This window comes from Chanos chanos, chromosome 10 (assembly GCF_902362185.1).
Source record: "Chanos chanos chromosome 10, fChaCha1.1, whole genome shotgun sequence".
Classification (NCBI taxonomy): domain Eukaryota; kingdom Metazoa; phylum Chordata; class Actinopteri; order Gonorynchiformes; family Chanidae; genus Chanos; species Chanos chanos.
In genome coordinates this window covers 18,422,730-18,449,542 of record NC_044504.1, presented here as the reverse complement: position 1 = coordinate 18,449,542, position 26,813 = coordinate 18,422,730, and the positions used below count along the sequence as shown (strand labels likewise).

At 44.1% G+C, this 26,813-nt stretch overlaps 2 protein-coding genes across 2 annotated transcripts in view; both read right to left on the bottom strand.

The window, feature by feature from the left end:
- Positions 1-525: 525 nt before the first annotated feature.
- gpr68 (G protein-coupled receptor 68) lies at positions 526-1,593 on the bottom strand. The gene has a single exon (XM_030787429.1). It carries the CDS (start codon positions 1,591-1,593, stop codon positions 526-528), a length of 1,068 nt encoding a protein of 355 aa, XP_030643289.1.
- Positions 1,594-4,190: 2,597 nt separating this feature from the next.
- Positions 4,191-26,813, bottom strand: part of ccdc88c (coiled-coil domain containing 88C) — a 41,449-nt gene continuing 18,826 nt past the window's right edge. Inside the window, exons 7-30 of the mRNA XM_030785912.1 lie at positions 26,639-26,779; positions 26,268-26,458; positions 26,050-26,131; positions 25,639-25,797; positions 25,076-25,222; positions 24,844-24,988; positions 23,866-24,047; positions 23,435-23,572; positions 21,915-22,985; positions 21,616-21,743; positions 20,104-20,245; positions 19,770-19,955; positions 19,523-19,684; positions 18,319-18,596; positions 16,933-17,076; positions 16,338-16,524; positions 15,908-16,053; positions 15,695-15,784; positions 15,282-15,556; positions 11,723-11,923; positions 9,101-9,175; positions 8,764-8,832; positions 8,086-8,330; positions 4,191-6,937 (exon numbers count right to left, since the gene is read on the bottom strand). Of these exons, the coding sequence (XP_030641772.1) occupies positions 6,062-6,937; positions 8,086-8,330; positions 8,764-8,832; positions 9,101-9,175; positions 11,723-11,923; positions 15,282-15,556; positions 15,695-15,784; positions 15,908-16,053; positions 16,338-16,524; positions 16,933-17,076; positions 18,319-18,596; positions 19,523-19,684; positions 19,770-19,955; positions 20,104-20,245; positions 21,616-21,743; positions 21,915-22,985; positions 23,435-23,572; positions 23,866-24,047; positions 24,844-24,988; positions 25,076-25,222; positions 25,639-25,797; positions 26,050-26,131; positions 26,268-26,458; positions 26,639-26,779 (5,460 nt within the window). The 3' untranslated portion in view covers positions 4,191-6,061. The remainder of the gene's footprint in view (positions 6,938-8,085; positions 8,331-8,763; positions 8,833-9,100; positions 9,176-11,722; positions 11,924-15,281; positions 15,557-15,694; positions 15,785-15,907; positions 16,054-16,337; positions 16,525-16,932; positions 17,077-18,318; positions 18,597-19,522; positions 19,685-19,769; positions 19,956-20,103; positions 20,246-21,615; positions 21,744-21,914; positions 22,986-23,434; positions 23,573-23,865; positions 24,048-24,843; positions 24,989-25,075; positions 25,223-25,638; positions 25,798-26,049; positions 26,132-26,267; positions 26,459-26,638; positions 26,780-26,813) is intronic.

Below are 26,813 nucleotides of genomic sequence, written 5' to 3'. Positions count from 1 at the left end.
TAATCTTTATACACAGAAGGACAGATCTCTAAGGATGCAGTATCTGCCCTGTTCTCCCTGATCTACCTTTCCTGGCAATTTTGCCCTTCAGAAGCCTAAAATATGTATAGAACAGAACACAAAGGGTCCTATGAGATCTTACACAAGGTGTGCCAAAGATATGAATGTGTTTTGAAGTCATTCCGAAACATACATAGCATCTGGAATCTGGAGTTAATGCCTTAGTACCTTAGCTCAGCTTATATAAACACTTATACCACTTTGGAGAACCATTTGAGTAGCAATCCCTGAGAACAATAACAATAAAGTATTTTCTGGAAAAAAAATACTTGAAAAAGAAATGTATTTTAAGTTTGAGAACACAAATTGGCATGTTCAATAACAGAGGCACAGTGTCAAATAAGGGCATAAACTTTTCATGTCTCAGTTTGAGATGAAAGCAAATTGAACACATGTATTAAGTATGAGTCCATATTTCCAAGCTTCTACCTCTTCCAGTGGAATTCTAACTGCTTTCAAGCGCTACTATATTGTCCTTACTGTCTGTCTAAAACCTGTGTCACTGTCTGTTTTGTTTTCATTAAGCAGTGTAACCACTGTGGCTCCAGCTGTGTTGTCACTGGGCACAACCATTTCATGGGAGTCTGGCGCATAGCCATTTTTAGACCTTGGGCAGAGAGCGCGTGAACAGGCTTCCTGAGCTTGCTGGATGCTCCTCTGGGCACTCTCACTCACAAAACAGTAGAGAGCTGGGTCAGCCACACAATTCAAACTAGTGAGCAACAGAGAAAAGTGGTAGAAGTTGAAGATACTCTCGATGAAGGAGCATTCTGTCTCCAGCTCTGTGCGGACCAGCAGGAATATGTGGTACGGTGAGAAGCACACCAAGAAGATGATGATGGTACTTGTCACCAGGTGCTTGATGCGAGTTTTCTGGGCTGTCTGTGTACCAGTGCTCTTTCCTACTGCCCTCAGTACTCGAAAATAGGACAAAGACAGAATACCCAACGGGAACAGAAAGCCCACATAGAAGCGGTAGTAGTTGATGGCATGCTCCCAAGGCTTCATTGGATAATGCTCGAAACACACTGATTGGTTGGACCTATCTGTGCTCAACTCCTTATGGCGGAAGAAGACCACACCCACAGCCACCTCTTTGAGCCAGATCAGGGCACTAATGAACGCAGCAGCACGCATGGATCGGAGGGTGGAGAAGCGGAAGGGGTAGACCACAGCCAGGTAGCGGTCGATGGAGATGCAGCAGAGGAATCCAATGCTGATGTAGATGTTCTCATAGAGCAAGAAGCCACATAGCTGGCACAGCCATTCCCGGTGCTGCCAGTCATCACCCTGGAAGATGTACTGCAGCCAGAGGGGCAACGAGGCAAGGTACAGCAGGTCTGAAATGGTCAGGTTCAGCAGGTAGACACCCAGTTCATTCTTTGCCCTCAGCTGGAGCCAGGCATGGTAGAGGGAGTAGGCATTGGTGGGGAAGCCAACCAGCAGGACTAGGATGTATGTGGCAGAGAACAGGTATTGGTGGATCTCGTGGCTAATAGTACAGTTGATTTTGTCCTCTGACATGTTCGTCATGATAACCTCATGACAATTTCCCAGATCCTACCCACAAACAAATGCTCTGAAGTCTCCTTTATTAAAACCCTCAACAATGGTATTCCAATGCTCATTCCATGTGCTCTAGAAGAGGCAAGCAAAATATGGTCAGTGTTTTAGGTTCAGTAATAAGATTTCACCATATGATAGCAGTGTTAATAGCTTAAGACCAAATAATCAATGCACCAAACAAAAGTTTTCAGTTTAACTTTTAAAACAGACCTTAGTCTCACATGCCGTGTCAATGACAAATGCATCTTGTTTCAAGAGTTAAAGATGTCACTGCAGTTTTAAAGAGTACAAAAGAGATGTTTTCTTCAATGGAGGATGCAAAAAGGATCCGTCTTCTGTTTGAAATCAAACTTATGACTTACTGGAGTAAGATCTATGAGCAATAGCACATTTCCCATCAGGTGGGGAAAAGTCTAATTTTGGTGTTTGTTGTATCTTGGTGTTAGTCTACTTAGTTGCACAGTCTGTTTGCTTAGGCTTTAGATACAAGAGTATCCCAATTACTGTGTGTCCTGCTGTAATAATGTGAGCGTGACCCGTGCTGTTTAAGGAGCACGCACCCAAGACCTGAGATGACCCCACATAAAGAATTATTAGGAAAAGGTGGTCACATGGGAGAGCTCTGGGTCTCTTTCCTGTTTTTCTGCTCACCTCATGAACATTCAGCACAACAATGGAATGCTCATTTGGAAAGCACAACATGCAATATAACACAAGGGGACATCAGACATATAAAACGTTGATTATATTAACTTGTCTGAACTAAATTAAATCGTGTAAAGAGTGAACAAAAGACAGCCATTTGTGTATAAATCAAAGTATTGTTTCTGTATTATTTATTGCTCGGTGTAGACTGATTCTGAGCCAAACTGAGGCTACACATTGAGCAAGCATCTCTCTCGGGAGGTCTCCCGTGGGGTTTGTCTCCGCTTGCACACGAATCTCTCTTCACCATGCTGTACAGGCAGTGCTACTTGCTCACTAAATAACTGATAAATCGATTTGCAGAGGAAAGCAACAAGGTGATGAAAAACTGCCGACCGCGGGAGGATGACGACTTTCGCGTCTGTCCACGATGATTTAAAACTGTAGTATCCAGAGCACTGCAATAGTTATATGGTGGGTTTTTCAGCAGGTTAACACGCAGTTCTCTTTCAGGAGAGTGTATGAGCACTTTATCTCCAATTTACTGTGTAAGCACACCACTGGGCTTTATGACAGGGATTTTCTGTATTCAATCGGAAACTGGAGGGCAACATTATCAAGGAGACACCCACACACGTGCTTAAAAAATAATAATAATAATAAAAAGCGTTCCATTGCCAATGCGTAAGCACTTACAACTATAAGCGTTTCTCTGAGTTAATATTAGCGATTAGTCGCTATTTAGCCCTTTACACAAACACTTAATAGGTTACGAATGTTACCGTTGTCCATCAGCTAAACGGGCCGAGGCAATGTGCTCGTTTGGAACACCAAACGAAAGCTCACGTAGGATTAGTTTTCCGCAGATATACAATGTCATTAACACGTGTGAACACGTGAAATATCACTCTGCTAAAATCTGCTTTAAATATCCCTGCAAACGTGTAACTTTTATAAGGGAACAACTCAACAGATTTCAATTCAATTTCAGCAGAAACCTTGAAATTACCAACAGTTATGCAGCCTTATCAACTTTTAGCAATTTGTGTTTAAAACGGATTATCAAACCGAGACAAAACAAGATAAAAAGACTTCATTTCTATATTTCTAACGCAAAGGCAAAGACATTGATAAAAATGTTACAGACGTTTGCGGCGTCATATACAGTCGGTTACTCTACGCTTTTGGGGAATTTACTGTATGACTGAACCATCGTGAATCTAATCCATCATCAAAAGTAATGAATACATTTAGTGTATCCGATTCTTACAGGTTCGAGCTGCCCGATGCATTTAACGACTTTCTGAAATAACACAAAATTAAGACAATCCTTAAAAAAACATGTTAATTTCTCTATACCTGTATTTCCTTGATTGCAGCCTCCTTGAACAGATATTTTACAAACAGCGTAAGGCAAGTTGAGCGCGCCGTTATGGGTCGGAATCTGAAGCGTTTCTTTGTAGCGTCACCTACTACAGTAATGAACAAAAGATCACTTGCGCCAACCCACACGAAGAATTTGAACAGAGACAGTCGTGCGCATCCTTCTTGAGAGGAACTTCAGACTGCAACAGTCACTTTTTCTGGGACATCACTTGTTCCGGTGAACGTGTGAAGAGAAACTTGTTGAAGGTTAGATGATGCGTCTCAAGATGCCACTGAGAGTGTGTCAGTGGTGCGAAACACAACTAACTGCGCTCTCTCTCCCACTCACAGAGAGAGAGAGAGAGAGGGGTCGATGACAGCAAAAATGTTCTTAACGTCTGCAATGTATTTCAAAACTCATAAGACACATCCTGGCCACGACCAACTAATATACAGTCTGTCTAGGAGGTCTGCGTCGGATTTTTATTACGGTTAGGAGCCAGCTGCCGATTTCTTCTCAAATCGCTCACCCATTAACCAGAGTGTCAAACAGGTTTCATTTAGAAAATCTTTATTACAAAGAGTTCAGGTTTTGGTCAACAGTTTCTTCTACATACACCAACAGAAATAATTGCTTTCATCTTTCACAACAACAACAACAAAAACTGTAACATGATCACACCATTTTGAAGAGAGGTATGAAGGACAGCTACTCCAATATACTACATCTCACAAGCAGCCACCATTGTCCTTGAGTGGTAGTGTTTTAAAATGGTTTTGACTGATGAGATCTCTTGTGCCCAAGAGTCAAACGGTGGGTGCGCACAGCCTCAGAGAGCCTTAACCCAGCCGTCACGCAGTGCAGAGCCCTTAACCCCTCTCTGCTGGATCCTCATTCGTATCATCACCATTTGTGGCCGTTTTTATACAAACCAGGACACAAAAAACACATCCAAGACCATAATTCCCCCATCTTTACCTCATCTGAGAAATCCAGGAGGTCAAAAGACCTGCTAGAGAGATATTTGACGATCTGATTTCTCATCTTGTTGGATTATCACGTCTGAGTGTTACAGAGAGACCAGTCATGAGCACAGTCTAGACTGAGTTTCAGTGCTGATGTGGTTTGACCGATGTACTCAGAGAGGATATGGTTTCCAGACTATCTGTGACCAGTTTGTCGAGATAATATTCAATTCCACTTGCTTTGAGAGTGCTCTGGTCTTCCAGTGTCCATAACTTACCTACAGGTACACAACATCAGCTGTACAGTAAATCCGTTTTAGGAGACAAACACACACACACACACACACACAGACACACACACACACGAAGTGTCACATCATTATAAGAGACAGTAATAAATAAAGCAGAACTTAATCCAGAGCTGGAACAGTTTTGCAGTGTTTAAAAAAGCCTCTAAAATCAAACCCAGAACTTGAAAATCTGTGAAGAACTGCTTGTCAATTTTGCCCATCACCAGTGTTCTGTGGTAAAAGTGTATCCAGTGTTTAGACTCATATATCTCACTAGTGACATAGTGCTCTAAAAAGGCATTTGGATGTATTTATTGGAACTATAGACCCTGATGCACAGCACTGGGCAGTGCTGGCTAGGTTAAGACCAAAGATGAATCGGTAGGTCTCCTACATCAGTTAGTACTGTACCCCAATATCAAACATCTTTCGTTATTTTTTCATAAGATGCGTGAAAAATCAGCTTCCCCTTTCCTTCACCTAATCCACCATCATCCATCCTATTCCTTTCAAACTTACTCCTTCATCTATGCACTGCACCACAGGTGTCTCTTGGTCTTCTTTTTCTCTGTCAGTGTCCTTAAACTCTGGCACTGACTCAACTCTTATTCCATTGCCAAACCCTTGGTAGTTTAGCGAGCAGAACAGAGGATTTTTCAGAGCAGAACGCAGAACCATTTCCAGTAATGGATCCCACTGAGTCTGCCTGTGTGATGGACTTGCACTGTCCCCTGGGGCCCCAAGAGATGGATTTGTATAATTACTCTGTAATTACCGAGGGAGCGGTCCATATCGCCTTTCCAAATGTTTGCTTTGCAGATTCAGAATAGAACTTGGTTCGGGTTTGGACCCATCATCTACATAGTGCTGCGGAAACCAATGGTGTCCGGTAGAAAAAAGAATACATTCTAGTGCCGTATGTGTCTCTAAAAGAATGCCTTTATAAATCAGTATGTCCATGACAATTCTACACCCACCTCCATGACCATTCAGCCTTATATAGATGGTTTTCCGCACTTCAAGTTAAGACTGAATGCAGAGGCTCTTCACATCCATTTACCGAGCTGATTTAAATCTTAAGTCAAAAGGATTTTGTCATGCTGAAGAGCAGCCCACACGTGGAAACAAATAAACGAAAGTTAGCCAAGAGGCTGTTATTTTTGGCCAATTCAGACACAGCCGTACTCATACCACACTGTCTGGGGGTCGTTGTTGGGGTCGGGGGAGGCAGGTATACTGGTGGGGCGGTCATCTATTCCACAGTTTATGCCTGACTCTGTTTTTTTAAGGAGGTGGGAGTCAGCTTGCCTCAGCTCCCTGCGTTGCTCCTCTTCCACATCCATCCGCAGAGCTGACACGGCTCGTACTGGTGTCACCATGGCAACTTCTCCCCGGTGTTGTTGCGGAGATGGTCGGACTGGGGTTCGCTCTCCTCCACCTCTGTGCCACTCTGCCTGTAGGGACAGAGAGGAGGAGTGAAGCTGGGGAGTGCTGGTCAGGGGGAGCTCATCTCTGGGAGGGGCCACAGACAGCCGGCGTGGGTCCACAGAGAGGTGACCTGAATCCATGGGCAGAGTAGAGGGACCTGCCAGCCGGGCAGACTGGGGTCTCTCCCGAGAAACTGCACCTGTCCTCCGCACAACTATATCAGCCTGATTTGGAGTGCAAACCTCAGGTCGATAGCTGTCTGGTCCATTGGACCGCAGGAGGTCAGCTGAGGCCAGGCTGAAGGTGCGACTCAGATTGGTGCCACCACTCACCCCTCCACGGGGCCCAGAATGCCCCGGTCTTACCCCTACCCCACTGCCTTGTCGATTAGAGTGTGTCTGAGACTGAGAGGGGGGTGTGGAACTTTCTGGAAGCCGGACGCTAGGCTTGACACTCTGTCCAGGTTTAGGGGCTCTGCCCTCAGAACCAGTGAGGTTGGTTTTGATGGTGGGACTGACGTAACTGGTAGGAGTTTTGGCGCCGTCCCTCAGCGGAGTTGGGCGGCTGGCTCGGCTGAAGTAGTCTGTCATCAAATCTTCCCGACTGCCTGTCTGCACCTGAGTGATGACAAACAGGAGGTTGAGTGGAAAAGAAAAGATGGCAAGAGAAGAGTTACCACATATCTCAAGTACAGCCTTTCAAGATAAACCCTGTCCAACCTCGAACTTTACAGAAAACATTGTAGGGAGGGAAGGAAGGGATACTCCTCTGGCTCTAAATATGACTTCTAAATACAGAGAATGGGAAGGAGGAGAAAAAGAGAATGAAAGAATGAGAGAACACCTGTTGGCAAGCGCTATGGGTCCACAAACACAGCGTTGCTGCTGGCTTCCATGGTGAAGGTTCAGCAGTAAGAAAATGCATGTTTATGGTGTGGGTGTAAACACATCCATCACTGTGACAAACCAGTTTAGCTTAATGGGCCTAAATTAGAAAAGCTAATGCAATTTAAGCTAAACCTTCAACATGCTCGTGAAAACAAGTGATCAGATTTCTTCTGTGAAATCCATTTATCTGACCAAAATAAACCTATGTCAGTCAATCTGTTGCTGTCACAGTCTTATGTGAAATCTCACTAGAGCAAGAGTCGTGACAGGGTAGCAACACAGATCAATACGGCAGACGAACACAGACGTGTCCTTTAAAGCAAGAGCAAACATTTGTCCACTCATTTGTAATTCAAACTAAAAAAAATAAAAATACCCACCCCACCCCCCCCAAAAACATTAAAATTAACAATATTATTATTATTTCATTATGTCCTCTGGGCCCCAAGAGCACAAATCTTGTCAAATGCTTAAAAAAAGCAGATGATTCAGGAGAAATGAAAGGTGTGGTAAATCATATCAATAAGTGATGAATGCCTGAGGTGGTCTTCCTTCAGTGAGGGGGAAAAACATCTTTCTTTCTCAATTTGGACTCATTTCATTGACTATCCCTGTACTAAAATGTGTGGAAATGAAGTAAAATTTCAGGCACATTAGCATAGGGATCAACATTGTGGTGTAATCATTTGTGTTGGAAATAACCAAACATAATCAGTCTACCAGTGTTGACTGGGCAAGGGTGGGACTCTCAGTTACTTTAACACTGGTAAGATTGCTGTAAGACAAAACATTTAGGATCATTGCTGTAAGACAAAACATTTAGGATCATATTCATATTCATATGAATTTGAAACTTGGCTGTTTGGCTTGTGACTCACAGTAGGGGGTGAGAGGGTGTTACTCTCCTGCAGGAACTCCTCCAGAGTGACCATCTCACTTCCAGGGGAGGATGGCCGGTGGCGAGAGGGACGATGAGTGGAGGGCTGGGTGGGTGTGTCACAGGGCAGGGTGGAGCTGCGGGGAAGCAGAGATGACTGGGTCTGTCGAGATGCGTCGTGGCTGAGACCAACGACGTCGTCACTGGACAAACTGACGGAGCGGCCCTGAAGGCGGTCAAGGGAACCTGGAGCAAGATAAAGAACACTGGCTTAGAAATATGACAGGGATAAAGATGGTTAAAGAATTTAACAATGGAGAAAAAATACAGGTTGAATGCATAGACACCGTAAAAGTACCAGACCAGACCAGATGCACGGAGAGAAGGACCTCACCCATTGTCAGGTACATGATTTTCCACTTGTTAAAAGCAAAGCATTGTGGCCCCAATAACATTTGCATTAATTTAATGTTCCTCCAGCGTTTGCTTACTGAGCATGGTGGATCGGTACACATAGGGCCTCAGGGGAGTCTAAGAGGCTTGAGACAGGTGAGTAGGATAAATTGAATTGACGCAAAAGTGAGAAATCTCCTGCTCAGGATCCTGTGAGAGTGTTAAATGGTGGAGCTGGTGTGTGACGCAGAAGGGGGAAAAAACAAATACGCACACACACACACACCTTTAGAGTTGACCGGAGAATTGCTGCTGGAGGTGTTGCGGCTGAAATCTGCAGAACTGGGCCTGTAGCCTGCAGAAAGAATACGGACAGATAGGAGCGGAGAGAGCGAGAGAGAGAAAGAGAAATAGACAGAAAGAAAGAGGGATACAAGGGAAGACAGAGAGAAAGAAAGAAAGAAAAAAAGAAAGAGAGAAAGAAAGAAAGAAAGAAAGGCAGAAGAAGAAGTAAAAGATAGTAGTACTCAGTCATGTATGCACACTGCTCAGAGTGGAAATTACCGAGACCACAGCACAGGAAATATCTGAACCACAGATATTGATCTAGCTAATACTCTTACCTGAGTTGCCATGGACACCACTCCCAAAGACAGCATCTGGGGACTGCAGGCGCAGGTCATCGTCTGAGATTACCCCTACAAACCAAAAGGGAAGTCAAAGTGAGTGTGTGCATGTGCAGTGAGGAAGTGTTTGAGACTTGGACCATTTTCAAACATGATGACATACAGCACGTCATAAGTTCCCAGAAAGCGTTTGCGTACTGTTGCAATCTGCTAACCTGAACAGTGCCTTAACTGGTAACACATGCATCACTGCATTTTTTCTCGTGTTGAAGGACGTCACCACTGAAGTAAACGAAAGTTTTGTGGTTCTTCACTTCAGATCCCTTGGTGTGAAACATACTGGCAGATCTCACTACGTGAGCAGGGGGCTTCCAAAATCTCAACAGGGCTCTTATTTCCATCTCATGTCAACCAATGTCATGTGACAGTCTATAAGGTACACCATTGTGAATATAAAAAATATAACGTGTAAATGCAGATTTGAATTGAAAAAAGACCTATTAAAGATCATGGCCTGGGGCTACTACACTCTTCCTGTAGCTGTTTGTGTGTCTATCCCTGTTTGCTTATACAAGTCAGTTGATATGGGAGACAAGTTCCAAGAAATGCAAACAAACACTTGATTAGAGTAAAATTCATTGTAATTAATCTGAAGATGCCTGGCAGAATCCCAATCGGATAAGTTAGAGATGGAAGTTTACCAGTTGTTCGTGGTGTCCAATAGTAAACTTGGGCAGATCACAGGAAATCGGCTGTTAAAACTGATAGACTGAATCATAGGCCCTGTTCAGATGTTGCGTTACATCCGATTTTGGTGATCTGATCACAAGTGGACAGCTCTAAAGTATGTCCGTTTACACCTGGCTTTAGAATCCATCTCCACACTTGTCTCGAGTGACCGCTTCCGAATTGGATCTCGCTTCCCTGCTCTATATGCAAATAAACACATACATCATTTCCGTTTGCAAAGACCAAATGTGTTTTTGTTTTTGACAGGTGTTGCATGAAATGTGAAATGGCATGAAATCTGGAACATTTTCAAAGAAAAAACGTCAAATTGTGTTGACGGTTACTAATGTAAACTATTATGTTCGAAGCCACCAAACTATAAAACGACTATTAAAGATAGTACATGCTTTAACAGAGTATGGTATGAAAGTGGTGTATCTAATCCCTTTACAGTACGTTTAGCTAACCGAGCCGGCTAATAAAGATGAGCGATGCTTTGCCTGTACACCTCAGCTAAATAAACTGATTGTAGACGACACGATAATACGAGATGTATATTAAATGTCTATACGAACAGAATTGTTATCGTAAATTTGTAGTGTGGTTTACTCACGATTTGGTATCATGTGTTGTTCAGGGGTCAAGTATTAATTTAAGAAGTGTTTTGTTTAACCCGTAGACTAATAACGTGATTTATTTACCTCAATGTCGGTTGAGTGGGCAATCATTCAGCGTGGTCCAGATCGCATTCGCGTTTACACTGCTAAAAGAATGTGGTCATATCCGAATGTGGTCTGAGTATTCGGATCTCGCTGTGATCTCAATGCGCATTGGGTGTGTTTACACCTGTACTTTAGAGCTGTCCACTTGTGATTGGATCAAAAGTGGATCTAATGCAAGGTGTAAACAAGGCCTTAGATTGAGCTTACATTCGTTGCAGCTATAGGTGTACCACATCCTATGCAGGTTTGTCCTCCAGACCTGCGCAAAGTCACCTGACTCAACCCATAAAAGCCTTAACAAGCATTTAATTAGTAGAATCATATGTGTAAAGATAATGGCTGGAACAAATATCGTACAAGCGCAGCTCACCCTGCGTCTTCTGGGCACACTCATTTACTAAACTCATAGGATTATGATAGACACCTCATAAGATGCACTATTTCCACTGCCTCTGCTAAACACCTCAAAGGATGCACTATTTCCTCTGCTTCTGCCCCCACCCTTGCCTACCTGACCACATGGGAAGCTTCACTCTGACCACCCTGCCTCCCAAAAATAGACGCGCACATACACACACACACACACACACACACCATACACACTCCACACTCACAGACATTTTCCCACGGTCTGCACACAGAAGGTTTGCACAGGACTTTTGCACAGAGATTTCATCACCTAATATTACTCTGTATATTGTGCATAGTGTTCTTTGGATACTTTTAATTAATTTCTTTTATCCCTACTTTCTCATACCTTGTGTTTCTTTGAGAAACGACATTCAAAGTAGAAGGCAAAGGAAGAATTTAGTTGTATGGGGAAACTTGATTTAACTGTGCAAATGACATTAACACTTTGAATTTCATGTTAATTACCTGGCAAGAACAGGTCATTACACTGATATGAAGAGTTTCAATTCATAACTTATGAAGAATGACTGACAAACACCAAGACACTGCAATCCATAATGGGTTCCAATGCAATTATTAGACAATGTTGTTGGCATGATAGAGCAATGTAATATTTTTGTGAATAGGCTGGGACCGCCTTAGGACTTGATTGGAAACTTAAAAGATTTTTGGATGCCACCAAGATTGTTTTGATATTACATGTGATAAAACACATGCAGATGACGGACAAGGTCCATGTGTCCAGCGGAAATCTTACCTTTGGGCCTGCGTAAGGGCCGGGAGCTTGAGTTGGAAGTTAGGCCAGGGGAGCTGTGGTTTATTGGGGTGGAGCAAGAAGCTCCCAGTTCTGCCCCTCTGCGTCTGCTGGCGAACTCCTCGTTGTCATTCATGCTCTCATTATTGCCCCCTGCTGACCGGTAAGCATCTCTGCTTCGCAAACTACCGCTGTCATTGTGGGCTGAGGATGATAAGAAAAGTTATAATCAATCAATATGCATTCCAAACATGGCATGAAGCAGCTGGACAGAGATCCTGCTGCTGACAAACAGAATGGGCAGATGCATACGCCGACACACAGGACTGACATAAAAGCACAAATATGGGTTAGAGCAAAATGCAATGCACAAAATCAAAATGCAGGGCTCTGGTTGGCTGTGAACACTTCCTCTCAATGCGTACAAACTAAGCAGTAGTTTCAAGGCATAATTCGAGTGTAAGGTTCCTGTGTGGGGCAGCCACATTCACACACCATCTGAGTAGACTGTGAACTGTGACATACAAACAGAAAAATATACCTTTTTTTAGCACTCACTGATTCTCTCTCTGCCTGCGTTACATATTTCAGTATTTGAGACCGTGATGTTCTAGTGCTGACAGGAAATAAAGACCTTGAGCTTTTTCCTGTGCTGTTGTTTTGAACAAGAGATTGATCTACAGGCAAGTTTTTTTTTCTTTCTTTATGCTCACCACTGTTCTCACAAAATTACATGTCCCCAAAATCCCGAGGGGCTAAGCAAATTTCCAGGCAAATTCATTCCAGTCCTCTCTTGACATCAGTCAAGCATGGAATTGGGCAGTGGGCCTTTAAGTTGGAAGCTGTACAAATCAATGTATCTCTCCAGGGCCAGTGCCACAGCCCCCCTCATTAACCTGTCAGAGAACTGTGCACTACAGAAAATGTAAAGCAATAAATCTTTTCCTTCATTTGGGTGCTACCGTTTGAAGGGGGATGTCACAAGATGGAAAGATAGATGTTAACCGGGACAGACAGGTAAAGCAGAGGATCAGAAAAAGCATGAGGTTGCGGGTCATGAAGGATAAGATGTGTGTGTATGCAACACTTGGGTTAGGGAGTGAAAAATCAGGCACACACATGCATACATCAATTTGCAGTGTCCAAGTGTACACTGGCAGACACTGATGGCAGGGCACCAACTTTACTGCAGGCAGTTTGAGAATTTATTAACATGTTGCTACATACACACCTGCCAACACACACACACACACACACACACACACTCGTGCGCTCTGAGAGCTTACAGCCACGCAGACAGGACACATTTTCATCAAGCTTCTCATCATTCACACCATATACAAGCCACTACCTGATGAACACACTGTCAATGTCCTCCCAGTACTCTAAAATGATTTATACTGGCGTCATGTGTTAATACAACAGCTACAGGATTAAATATTACCTGTCAAAATCAGGCTCACTTCTTTCTCCCCTCATTTTTCTAAGGTAACTCCAAACAGACACACACACACACACACAGAGCAAATCCATGGACTCAGCAAAGCTGGCAGCATTGGGGACCCCAGTCCGGAGCATATCTACTTACATCAAGGTCTACTCAGAGTCCAACGACTGCACAGCCTGGCACAAGAGGCCTCCAAAAGTGCTCATATCACAGAGTTCAGTCTGGGCATCTCTTTGTATGTGGAGGTTTTGTTTAATGCAAGAACCTATGTGTACTTATGTTATATGCTATCGCACTTTGGTAGTGTAATGCTGATTATCAGGTGTATATAACTATATGCCACTCAGAGAATAAACACATACTTCCTGATGGATGTGTGACTATGCTGTTGTGGCGAGACCATTTAATGACTCATAAAGGAAGGTAAAAAATCCTGGTGGTGGGAGACAAATTGTAGTTATGGTGATGATGTTTTTGTTGATGGTATCGATGATGATGATGATGATGACGATGATGATGGTGTTGATGGATGGTGTTTTTTTTTTATGGAGGGGTGGGGTCAGAACTGCCCAATGGGTGAGGGCAGCTCAGTGGGACTAGTGGGGATGAGGTCAGAAGAAGAGGCCCAGAAGCGAAGGCGTCTGGACAGAGAAAGGCGGGAGGGGGGCATCTTTGGAGGCCGAATTTTCTCCTGGCTCTTACTTCTGAGAAAGCCATGGAAGCGTTTCACTGCAGGTGGGGCTGAGTGTGTGGAGATTAATTTACAGACAGTTCCACAGGAAAGGGAGAGAGAGAAAGACAGGGATGAGTAAAAAGAAAAGAATGTTAACCAGATGAACATGAATGAAGCTCCAATACACCCTGCGGAAAGATAAAAGTAAAAGAATTGTAGGCATGCAGAAATTCCCCGTAACACTTAGAAAGAAAAACAGGGATAGGGAGATGTATTAAAAGATTCAGAGGCTAAACAATCAAAGACTTTGAAGATAGAGTGTAGTTAATTGAAAAATGGACACTGTGTCAAGAAAGGTCAAAAGGAAGAAGAACTTAGTAATTGCGGAATGAAACGACAGTCTTCCCCAGAGAAACACCCTTTCAAATTACGAGGATTCAGCTTCATGGGGAGTTTCATTTAATACCCCTACTTCAGATTATTAAACTTCTGCTTTTTCGTGGACGGATCGGTACTGCGCCTACTGAGCAATCGATCGTGAGCCAACAACTGATTTTGACAAAACGCGCTCTGTGAACAGCTGTGACATTAAACAGCCTGTCATATTATAGTGTCGTTTGGTACAGCTATTCATGGAAAACAAATACAGAGAATGCTTGACCTCTTGAAGCAATTCACCGTAGTAATTTTAACAAGTATGTCATTAGACTGAATACTTTATGTAGAACAAAGTTCAATACCAACCCAGTTTAGTGACACTGTTATTACTGGACCAGGCAAATGCAAGAACAGCGACAACGCACATGCTGGGTACTAGCAAAAGGAAAAAAAAAGCTTTGCGAGAGTAGGTAAACATCCATATTACAGAGTTATCAAGGGAAATACACTGCTGCCTTGTTTCATTAGAATTCAATTGATCTATTTAAGTAAACGTGTCCATTTTATTGAATATAGTGCTGAAGTAGCAAAAACGGTTGTCAGTTTTGATGGCTAAGAAACGCGTAAAAATTTTACCATTGAAATGAATGGTAATTACATTTTCGAATAACGAGAATTCGCTTTACGGTGCTGTGTTTCAGGAACGCACTGCACTTGTAAGTCGGGGGAAGACTGCACGCCTGACCTGCTCCCTCTTGTGGCTGAAGATGGACATGATTTTATCAATATAATTTTTGTGAATTTTGTGGTTTCGATTATGGATGGACTGGGGGAAAAGTCCTCATTCAATTAATATCACCACAAATACATTCAGGATCGATCGTGGGCACCTCTGCAGGTCATAAATATCACAACCAACTTTGCTTTGTGTCAGTCCATGAGAAAAAACATATAAAAAGAACCATAACAAAACCTTGGTTTAAGGCATTATCTTAGACTACACTCTGTGGCTCTAGCACCCCTTCCTCCAAGCGCCTTGCCCATGAGAGTGAGGCTGCTCTTACCTCTGCTGCTGTGTGAGGGAGAAATGGCTGGAGACTGGACGTGGTTCTCCTCTAGGGAGTTGTTGCCGACAGAGTCCAGGCTCAGGCGTGACTGCCTAGGAGGTAGTGGAGGAGGAGGTGGCAGGGACAGTGCGGCGTCTGGGCACTCCGGCGGTACCAGAGGTGGGGGTTCGGGTAAGGGGATGTCTGGAGCACTCCGCAGGCGTTCCCGGGAACTCTCCTTCTTCGGTTTGATCAATTTAGCCAGCGCTTTTGCTCCAACCCAATGATTCCTCCTGTGACGAATTAAAAATGTATATATATATATATATATATATATATATATATATATATATATATATACATAATCACATCCACATAATTCAGCTTTCTCAACAGTTACACACAGTTCAGGATGTACCAAGAAAACTTACTTTTTGGGAGCTGGGTCATAAAACTTGTACTGGTCCATGATTTTTTCCTCCAGTTTTTCTTTCTGTCTCCTCAGAGCATTCAGCTTGTCTCTGAAATAGAACATTTTATGGTTAAATGTGCACCACATCATAAATGCTAAGTTACCTTCACCTTATAAAATGAAATACACCATGTGCACTTGCCCTGCCCCACACACACACTCGCTCACTCACATGTACTGTTTCTGTTCCTCATGGTAGAGCTCTTTACTCTCCATGGTTCTCTCCAGCAGGGTCTGGTTCTGCTGGCTTAACATTTGAATCTGACTGAGAAGATGATGGTTCTCTTCCTCCAAGTTCCCCTTCAGACGTGTCAGCAGCTACAGAGGACACAAAAAAGAAAGAGAATGAGATAGAGAGAGAATGAGAGACACTTTTGGTAATGCTAGCTGACATCAAACAAACCTCTCAAAACAGATAATTTGAAAAATAATGAAAAACAATGTTGGGTTTAATGGCTCTGTCATAGAGAAAACCATAGGAATCTCAGGAATCAGACTGATCAAATCACCGACTTCAAAACTGTGACAGTGGTTACAAACCTGACATGTCAGTCACTGGGCTTTGGGGCAGTGCAGCCCAGACCAGTGCTCATTCTCCTTACCTCACAGTGGTTGTCCAGTTTGGTCATGGAGATATCCAGGCCCTGGTGCTGTTCTTTGAGCTGGTCGTAACGGGCCTGCCAGCGGTTCAGTTCCAGCTGAGCTCCGTTCAGTGCAGTCTTCAGCTCTTTGGTCTGCAGCTGCAAGCCACTGAACTCATCCTTTAACTGTGCGTGTGTCTGAGACAGACTGCAAAGCCAACAGAAGAGTCATTTTAGGGAGATGGTAGGACATTAGACAGAAATTATTTTTTTCTTTTTTACATGACTTTGTATTTTATATACTTTATTATTTTATCATGTCAAATTTCTTTCTCATTTATACTGAAACATGCAGAAAATGTATTAAAGCCATAATAATTCTGACAAACAACCATTAAAAGATTCCACTGAGAATCTGCGAGAGGGAGGAAAACTATTGAAAGTGAAACATCTGCTGAAACGTATGCTGACCAGTAGAGGGTACCATTTCCTAACAGACAAGCCACTCTCAGAGTTAGGTGCTGTATGCTTGAGTCATGCATGGTTAGGTTTATTAAAGATTACTTTGAGAAGAATACAGAAGCAGGAAACACGTGTAGAGAAAGCCATCTTTCACCTGTCCATTTCCTCTCTTAGGCTGTGGTTCTCTGCCAAGATGAGTGTGTTCTTCTGAATCTCACGGCTCAAACTCTCTCTCTCTTTTTGCAGAGATGCCTCCAGAGCCTCCATCGCATCTTTCTGTTTTAGCAGGGCCATGTACCTACACACATACACATACAGTTCAGAAAATTCTCCTCCTTAAAGGTTAAATGTACAGTTACGTCCAGTGTTCATATGTCTGTATTTCCAGCATCCCAGATGAGCGAGAGATGGCTCATCTGAGTTACTATTGATTTCTGTCACCCCCTCCTGCCTAGTTTAAAGAGGGATGACATTAGTGGGATTAATTTTTAGAGAGAGAAGGGAAAGGTTATAAAAAACTAAAAGCTTGTGGTATACTAGAAATGCCTCCCTGGACACAGAGGCAACCCCATCAGGCCATAGCACATCAGAGCCAGCTGATACTACAGCTGACTAGGCCCCTTGACGGCCGCCATGTCCTCTCAGCCGTCCGCTCTGGCTCTAGGGAGCCCCTGTTCCATTATTCATGAGAGGCGGATTACTCAGCGATTACCCACAACTTCACATCACTTCCATGTACAATGGGGTTTACTTTCTGGCAAGAAGCGTGGAAAAATAAGCGTGGCAGGGACACGTGTGTATGTATGTGTGTGTGTCTGGTCTCATTTATGTGTGATGTGTGTAACAGAAGAACCTAAAACAGAATTTCCACTGTACAGTTTTCCTGTCAGCGCTGTGTGTGAAGGCTTGTTTTTATCATTCCCAGAGCTATGAGCAATTGGTGAAGAGTGATACGTATGGACTTGTGAAATACAATGCCTTTGCTATGAAATTCTCAAGGAAAATTTTTAGACCAATCTAATGCAGAGGTTCTTACAGTAACTTTTAAAAATGTAAGTTCTATATATGACAACATAATAATATTTTAATTCTGGGTACATGAGGGATTGATGAAAGCTGGCACTAGGTCCTGTATGCACTGATCCACACCGCCTGGGTTTCTTTTAAATCTTCGCTGTTGTCTGGGGCTCACCCTTAGTCTAAGGCTACCCATGATCCACTGTTACTATCTTGACTATTGTCTTGTCAGCAGTCTAAGGGACACAGTGCTGGTCATGGCGTCTCCTCTCAGGGCAGACTGTTAGAGACCCACAGAGGAGCCAGCCAGTCAGGAGGCACAAAACACCCACTCTCAGCCACTCTCGCACTGCACCTAATCTGACTCAAAGGACGAAGGTCATGAACTACACAGCTATCCTATGACATTTCACTGTCTTTGAATTAAAAAAAAAAAAAAAAAAGAAAAAAAAAATGAAACACTAATGACATTTCACTTGATATGAAGAGTTAAATGAATGAAGATTGATAGTTTGAGCCGTACTTGTTCTCCAGTACTCGGTGCTCCTGCTCCAGGGCCCTCTGACTGCCCTTCAGGGCTGCATGTTGGGCGATAAGCTGCTCGTACTCGGACGCCTGTCTCTCGTGCACGCCCAGCAAGCGCTCATGGTCCTGCATGACGCTGTCGCGGGCCGAGCGACTCTCCTCTTTCTGCCTCTGGAGAGAGTCTACCTCTGCCTCTAGAGTCTGAACCTGCCCCTGCAGTGTGCTGTTCTGAGCCATCAGAGAGGCACTCTGAGAGCTAAGAGTGGAGTTTTCCACCTGGAAAGTACACACATACAAACACGCACGCACACATGCACGCACACACACACACACACACACACACATGCACGCAAACGCACACACACACGCAAACACACACACACACACACACACACACACGCACACATGCAAGTAGGACACAATTTACAGTTCACAGTTTTGCTGATTTGTCACTTTTAATGGTACGTTACAGCTTTGCTGACTTGTCATTTTCAGTGGTACATTGTGCTATAGGGTTACTGTTGACTACAGTTACACTTCTATGACCAGCGGGTTCACTCTTTAAGAAGGTTAACAATGAAAGAGTAAACATTTGGGGCAGGATGAAAGGACAAGGACAAATCAGCTAGACTGGTTTACTTTTTTTTTTAACAGTTACTACACAACTGTCTGAAGTGAAATTCCCTGCACCATTCCAATTAAGCTTTAAGGATCAAATATTATCACTGTCATCTCCCAAAAGAACCACAGTGACAGATGTCCTAAATAGTTATTTATGACTGAGGTTTGATGGGGAAAGGTCAAAGGTTGTAACCTGACCTACTCACTCTCAAGGGACACCAACCCCACTGACCACTCCATGACACCAGACGTTAGGGTTGGCTTTCTTAGATCACCTTTGACCTCTAGTTTCTACCTTGGGTCATAAAGAATTCTCCTCTGCCCCTACATATTTCCTCTCTCTGCATATGGCGACTTTGTGTCCTCTCAGAGTATATCCAATGTCTCAGTAGAAGTGTTAGCAGAACAGAAGTGCTTTGGAAAGAAGGGAACCAATATGAAGCATTACTCTGAAAAGTTGTCCTGTTTAAATGCTCAGGTCTTATATCTGGTGTGTGTGTGTAAGTGAGTGTGTGTGTGTGTATCTATACCTGCAGTGTTGTGCGAGGCATGTGGGTGTCTGTGTGTGTATGCACATATACCTGTAGCTTAGCAGTCTGTGTGTGAAGTGAAGTGTTCTGCTCCTGCAGGCTGGCAGCCTGTCTCTGCAATGCCAGCGTCTGCGCATTCAGTTGGGCATTCTGGGAGTCCAGCTGCTTCAGCTGCTCCTTCAGCAGGTGCTTTTCTGTCTGCAGGGCAGCATTCTAGAGACAAGGGGCACAGACACAAGTGTTTAACCTCAGAAAAAGAGGACCTAAAAATTCTCAGAAGTCTGTGGAGGGCACTTACATTCTTCTCGACATCTATCAGCCTGTCTTTGAGTTTGAGTAGCTCGGCCGTAGCTTCCCTCTGCTCGGTCTCCCACTTCTCCTGGCTTGGACTTGCCTTGCCCTGCCTCTCAGCATTCTGGGATATCTCAGAGTGGGCAGCCTCTTCCTCCTGTCTTTGCCTCAAGGCCTCCAGACTCTTCTTCACCTAGAAAAGGTGAATACAGAATCAAAGAATGAAGTAGCTTGAGGCAGATAAGCACAATGCGAAGAGTGAGCACAAAGGGTATCTGTCATTGACAATGGAGAAATGGAAAAGTGACTATAGAAGTATTTTTGTCTATCCTTGGCCTTACAGTGCTGAGTTCTGTACGAAGCTCCTGATTTAAGTTGCTGGACTCCTCCAGTCGAGACTCCAAACTCTGAATCTTCTCCTCACGGAGTTCCAGTGTCTTCTTCAGCGTTGACTCAATCTTTGTCTCCAAGATTTTGTACTTACTAAAGAAGGGGAAACCAGAGCATCGTTTTGGTTTGGGAAAAGAAACAATACCTGACATGTCAACTAGCCTGAACTCTGAAACACAGAGTAGAGAATGTAACTCCAAACATCTGGCTCAGACAAAGTGTTAATGGAGCAATATTTGCATATAACAAAGTCTGTACTTGGCAAGCGGGCTGGCTGACAATCAGGAACGTCAGTAAGAAAAACAGTACCTCTTCTATTCCGAATATACTAATCATGTGGCAGATATCATCTGTATGGTCCCTATGGGTATGAAAACTGACAATACAGAGCATGCTGAGATCATAATGACTAAATTACAATGTTCCCCAGCACAAAGATGACTCAGAGGTGAAGAATTCAATATGAGCTAACTAAAAACACTCTGCACTCATACATGCACAGACTGTGTTACTGAAAGAGATTAAGGGATTATTAAACGCCTCTGGAATGTGACCGTTAGTAGTAAATATCTTTTTACGTTCACTGATTAGCGACAGCGGCAGTTTCATTGTGCGCTAATAGTTGCCCTGGAATGCTGCAGCTTCCGTCTGGGCTTGTAATCCCTTACTGAACTCCCTTTACTGACACATTTCACACTTTTCATGTGCTCCAATGAAGCCCCTGCATGAGCAATAAAGTGTGAAAAGGCCCCATATCACATTTTACATCAACATCTGAAACTATCACGTAATATCCTCCCTAGTGATGAAAAGTGACCAAGCATGGTAGGGGAGCATTCCGACAGCAACACACACAAGTACACACAAAAACACACACACAGAAACGTCTAAGCCCGCAGAGAGAGGAGAACCCCTCCCTTGCTAAAGCTCCCAGGGGAACATTCCAGAGAAAATAAATATAAAGAGAGCAGTATAAAGAGAGAAAGCTGGTCTGGCCTGTAATTATGAATTCAGTTATGAAAAACAGCTTCAACAAGAAAAAATGACCATAAACACTTGACAGTACACAAGTCCACTTCAGTTCTACTCCTGACCATCTCACAGAAGTCTGACTGTTTAAAGCACCAGAGAACAGCAAAACACTGAACAATTGTGCACTAGGAGATGACGCAAATCAAATCAATAAGGAGAAAAAAAAATGTGTGGGTTTGGAATGAGACGTAGATGCTTCAAATGCATGCACTAACAACTCACCGGCTACATCTGGCACAATAATTGAGGAGGGAGGCAACAAAATAATCAGTAAGACATGTTTGAAATGACAATTTTTTTCTTCCAAAATTTTTTTCTTCTTACACAATTACAGAGACGTTGGACATTTTTAAAAACATCTCTTACATTCGTTACTTGAAGGCAACAGATTAAATTTCAGAGTGATTCTTTTATTCAGGCTCCTTGCTTACTTGTCCTCACAGCTGTGCTCCTCCTGCAGTAGTTTCTCTCGGTTAAGGCCAATCTTCTCCAGCTCATGACTCAGTTTATCCAACTCATTACACTGCTGCTGTACTTTCAGCTTCTCATTCACCAAGTCCTACAATACACACACACACAAGCACACACACGCACATGTACACACACGCACACACACAATTTGTAAGGTGAGGAGATCTTGTGCAAACGTCTCCACATAGCTTATCATCTCCAAACAAGACTTGTGCCTTTTAAAGCCTTTAAAAACACTTTCTTCTCTCCGTTGTTTTACCTCTCTGAGGGTGGCCAAAGTCCTTTTGTCAATGGTGGCCTGTTTCTGCAGTTCTTTATTTTCTCTCTCCAGTTCCTTGAGTTTTCCTGCAGACTCTCTGAGACGGGTAAGCTCTTTGTTCACGGCCGTGCTCTCTTTCTCCATACTGGCCACCTTCAAAGCGTTCTCCTCCAGTGCCGTTTCCTTCACCTCCACCTGTTGCCACAACCTACGCGCGTCCTTCTCCAACTGCTTCTTCTCCTTCTCCACTTGATTCAACTCCAGCTCCATCGCTTGTTTCTCTTTCTCCACAGCCTCCAACCGCTTCCCGGCCAGCCGCAAGGTTTCCAGCTCCTTCCGCAGCTCCTGAGCCTCGGCCTCTACCTCATGCACCTCCTTCTCTAGGCCCTGGATCTTACTGCTGCTGTTGTCCAGGGCATGCTGGAGCCGTTGGTTCTCCTGGCTCAGACTATTACAGCTGAGCTCCAGTCTCTCACTCCTTTTGGCCTGAGTGCGGAGCTCCTCCAGGGTATGGGCTTGCTCCTCATGCTCTCGCTCGAGTTCGCTGTGCTCCTGCTGGAGCTGTGCCAGACGAGCGGCAGCCTGCCTCAAACTCTCCACCGAACGCCTGAGCTCCAGGTTCTCCTCATCGAGTTGTCGTCGATCCTTCTCCAGGGTGGAGAGGCGCAGACCGGTGTTCTGAGCGGTGTCGGCCAGTTTCTTTAACCTTCGGTTATCCTGTTCCAGGGTGGCGTTCTCACGTTCCAGCGATTCCACGCGGTCGCAGGTGATCTTGAGGGAAGCCAGCTCCCTGTGAAGCTGCTCACGAGCTCGTTCTAAACGTGCCACGTCCCGTTCCAGCTCCTCGCATCGCTCGCTGCGCTCCCTCAAGACCTCCAGCTCCTTGGTCGCCTGACGTTTCTCTGCCTCCAGCCGTGCCAGCCGACCGCCCGTGTCTGAGATGGTCTGGTGCAGAGCGCGGTTCTCTGTCTCTACCTCCCGAACCCGCGCCTCGCTGTCCGCCTGAGCACGTTTCCTCAAGGAACTGACTGCCTGGCTCAGATGCTCCTTCTCCTGCTCCAGCTCTGAGATCTGACAAACACATATAGCGCACACACACACACACACACACACACACACACACACACACACACACACACACACACACACAAACACACACACACAAATAAACATAGCATATTGTTAGCTTCTTCTTTGTTCATTTTACTAATGAGTTCAGGTTTAGGTTCATATCTGATGACTTTCATGGTATCCAAGTCTAATATCAAGCGCTTTTACAATACTACGTAGTGTTTATTATATGTACGTTTATGTAGGTATAAAACTATAGAATACTCCTGTTATATACTCAGAATAGGCATGCAACAGTAAAAATTTCTAATTTGACACTTTGACAGATTTTTCCGTTATACTAATATATGAACATAAATGCCAGATCAGGACACTCTATTAATGGCATAGTATGAACAGAGGTACTGGTGCTGTCTGTTAACTGTGTGGATAATCACGGAGCTCTTTACTTGTTTGTCTTTTTCTGCTTGCAGTGTCTCCAGGGTTTTCTCCAGTCTCTGTTTGTCCTTTAGCAGCTCCTCTCCAAGAGTCTCCATGTCCTGAGTAGTCTGTTTCTCCTGGTCCAGTTGGGCCTGGAGTCGCTCCAGCTGAGAGAAAACGACAAGGCTAATGCATACTACACAACCTCTGCATTCAAAAATCTAATCATAAACATCAGCAACACAGCACAGAAATAGACCAGATCTCAAAAAAAGAAAGGGAAAAAAAAGAAAGGGAAAAAAAAAAAAAAACTTGCATACTTGAGCGCGGCAAGAAGAACCAGATCGAAACAAAGCCCAAATTTGCCCAAAGGAGACAGACATGTTAAATTGGTGGTAATGATTCACTGCAGTGGATGTGGTGCGTGTTTGTGTGAAAACTGTGGGTGGTGATTACGTACCTTCTTACTGAGGCCCTGGTTTTCTCTCTCCAGTTCCAGGGTGTGGAGCTGGCCCTCCTCCAGACCCAGAGACGCCTCCCTCAGCTCTTGGATGGTATTCTGCAGACTCTGGTTCTCTTTCTCCAGCTTCAGCAGCCGACTGGACGCAGACTCGTTCAGCTCAAACACAAACGACTTGCGCGCTGTGGATAGGTGAGGAGAGTATTTTTAGTTTGGACATGTAGCTCCGTGTGCATTTTTCTAAGCACTTTTTAGTGATGAATGCAGCTTGAAAGATGCTGAAGTAGGAGCTGAGTCACTGAAGATTTATACACCCCATAGCTAAAATATACGCACACACACATACACTCACTCCTTCCTCACAATGACCTCAAGAGTATTTAATGCTTCTATCTCTGCAATACAGGATGTCCCTTGAGCACTGAGACAATTAATCTCCCAACTATGAGTTGTCAAGCAGTTCTGCATCTAAACACCCCATCAGCAGCCAAAGGGTGAAGCAGAGGGCCAGAGATGTTTAACATAGTTGGAAATCATCAAATCATTATTTCTATATATATATATATATATATATATATATATGCCACTGCGATGACCGAAATAGAATTTATGCAGCACAAAGGTGGATTTTATTAACTGTTTCAAAACCTTACAATCAGGCCACTTATGAAATAGTCAGAGCCATGACTACATGGTAATTAATCAACAAGATAACAACCATTCTCTTCTCATTATCACTGTGAAAATGATAAAAACTGGTTATGTGCATGTGTTTCATTAGAAGAAGCTTATTTTTTATGAAGGCAAGGAGATTGCTTGAATCTGACTGACCTTCACTGGCTGTGTGAGTATGAGTACTGAATTCACTGGCTGTGTGAGTATGAGTACTGAATTCACTGGCTGTGTGAGTATGAGTACTGAATTCACTGGCTGTGTGAGTATGAGCACTGAAGTGTGATTGGGAGTGTGTACACTTACCCTCATTGGTGTCATTGTTCTTAGAGAGTTGCTCCAGCTCCCAGCCCAGGTGGGCAGATTCATTCATGCTCTGTTTCTGTGATATCTCCAGCAGCATGTTCTCCTCCAGCAACTCCTCCAGACGCTTTTTATCACTGTCCCTGTCCTGAGATACGCAAAAAAGATAGCATGTAGACACACAGAGACACATAGATACGCATACAATTCTCTGTGTGTCTGCATCTTGCCTTACCATCTCCATGTCATGTAGTTTGGAGCGTAGTTGGAGGTTCTCCTTCTCCAGTTCATGCAGTTTGTCACAGCGCCCCCTAGCTGATGTTAGCTGCTCTTCCAGCATAGCCTTAGTCTCTAACAGAGTCAGATTATCCTCTCTCAGCTCCTGCTCACAGAGTTAGAAAGACAGAATGACAAAGAGAGAAAGACAGAGAGGGAGGGAGTCAGGAGCCTGTCAACAGCAGCTGTGAAGGCAAGCAGCCACATCAGACTGTGCTCTTATTGTGACTCTCACTCACAAACACACAAATATCCCTTATAACAGTGCCAGTACCTCCCAACTTTACACTGTGTATTAGGCTACATAACAAACAAGACACTCGCTATTCCATTATGGGCCTACACTCTTTCAACAACTAAAGGATCCATGACTCCAGGGTAATAGGATCCAGAGCATGGAATCCAACCCGGAAAGTCAAACCCTCCGTTATGACTTTCTGCTGACACAACATCTTGGGAGGTTGGAGGTTAAAATGGAGGATGTGAAAGATGTTGAGGTTCAAGATACGAGGAGCCAGTCACCTCAACGCGGGTCTTGTAGAAGTGGACGTCGTGTAGTTTCTCTTTGCAGCGCGCAAGCTCCGTTTCCAGCCGGTCAACTTTCCCGGCACGCTCCCGCAGAGCATCGACCTCATCCCTGTAAGCACGCACCGATCGCGCCTCAGCCAAAAGCTGCATGTTCTGCACGAAAATTCCCCATACAAACAAGAGAGGGAGAGAGATCAATACAGGGAGACTTAACCCATTAACTGGCTTGTCTTTGCATTGGGATTATTGTCTTAAAATCCCAGAAATTCAGCAATGAGGTTCCAGCTAAAGCATTCATGCTGAAATCTTTTCAAACATTTGTAATAATTTCATCCGTAGTGTTTGACCCCTTCAGGGATGACAAGTGTGGATGAAGGGTGAGACTCGTTTTGACATGGTACAGACCTCCTGCCTCAGCTTCTGCAACTCTGCATCCAGCCGCTCAATCTCGTTTTTTGCATCAATCAGCTGCTCAGTCTTCTCTTCTCTGTGATTAGGAACACACACACACACACACACACACAAAGACAGGGACTTCATTCACCCTACCAATTAAAGTATATCAGGCAAGATTACTGCACACACTCATATGGAGACTGTTACGATGACAAGGCCACACTCACAGCTCTTGGCGAGAGCGTCGCAGTTTGGCCTTGGTGTCAGCCAGCTCCACAGCCAGGTGCTGCCTGTCTTCTTTGGATAAGAGGGAGACAGGGCCCTCAAGGGCCTGCCGTTCCAGGCTGGAGAAGCCCACAGTACTGGTGGGTTGCTGGGAATGAAGGTAGTCTCTCTCCTGGGTCAGCTCCACTATCACCTGAGAGCATAGAAGAAAGCATTGTTCAGAGTCAAAGCACTCATGACCAGGACAAAGAAGAGAGTCTGATGATATCTAGCGGTGTGTATCTGAATATGTTTGGGTGATTCATATGAGTGGAACAGTTGATTAAATAAAAGAAGTTGAGGGCTGCGGTTGGATGCTGTCTCTGTGTTTTACCTCAGCAAATTCATCCCGTTCGTCGATGAGCTTACGGAGGTGGAAAGCCATGGTACGGGAGAGTGTGTCCAGCTCCTCAGGGGGCAACTCGCCTGTCTCCAGACACTGCAGATCCAACACATTCTCCTGGTTGTGGGTGACCTGCATCAACACAGAGAACATTAATATAATATGT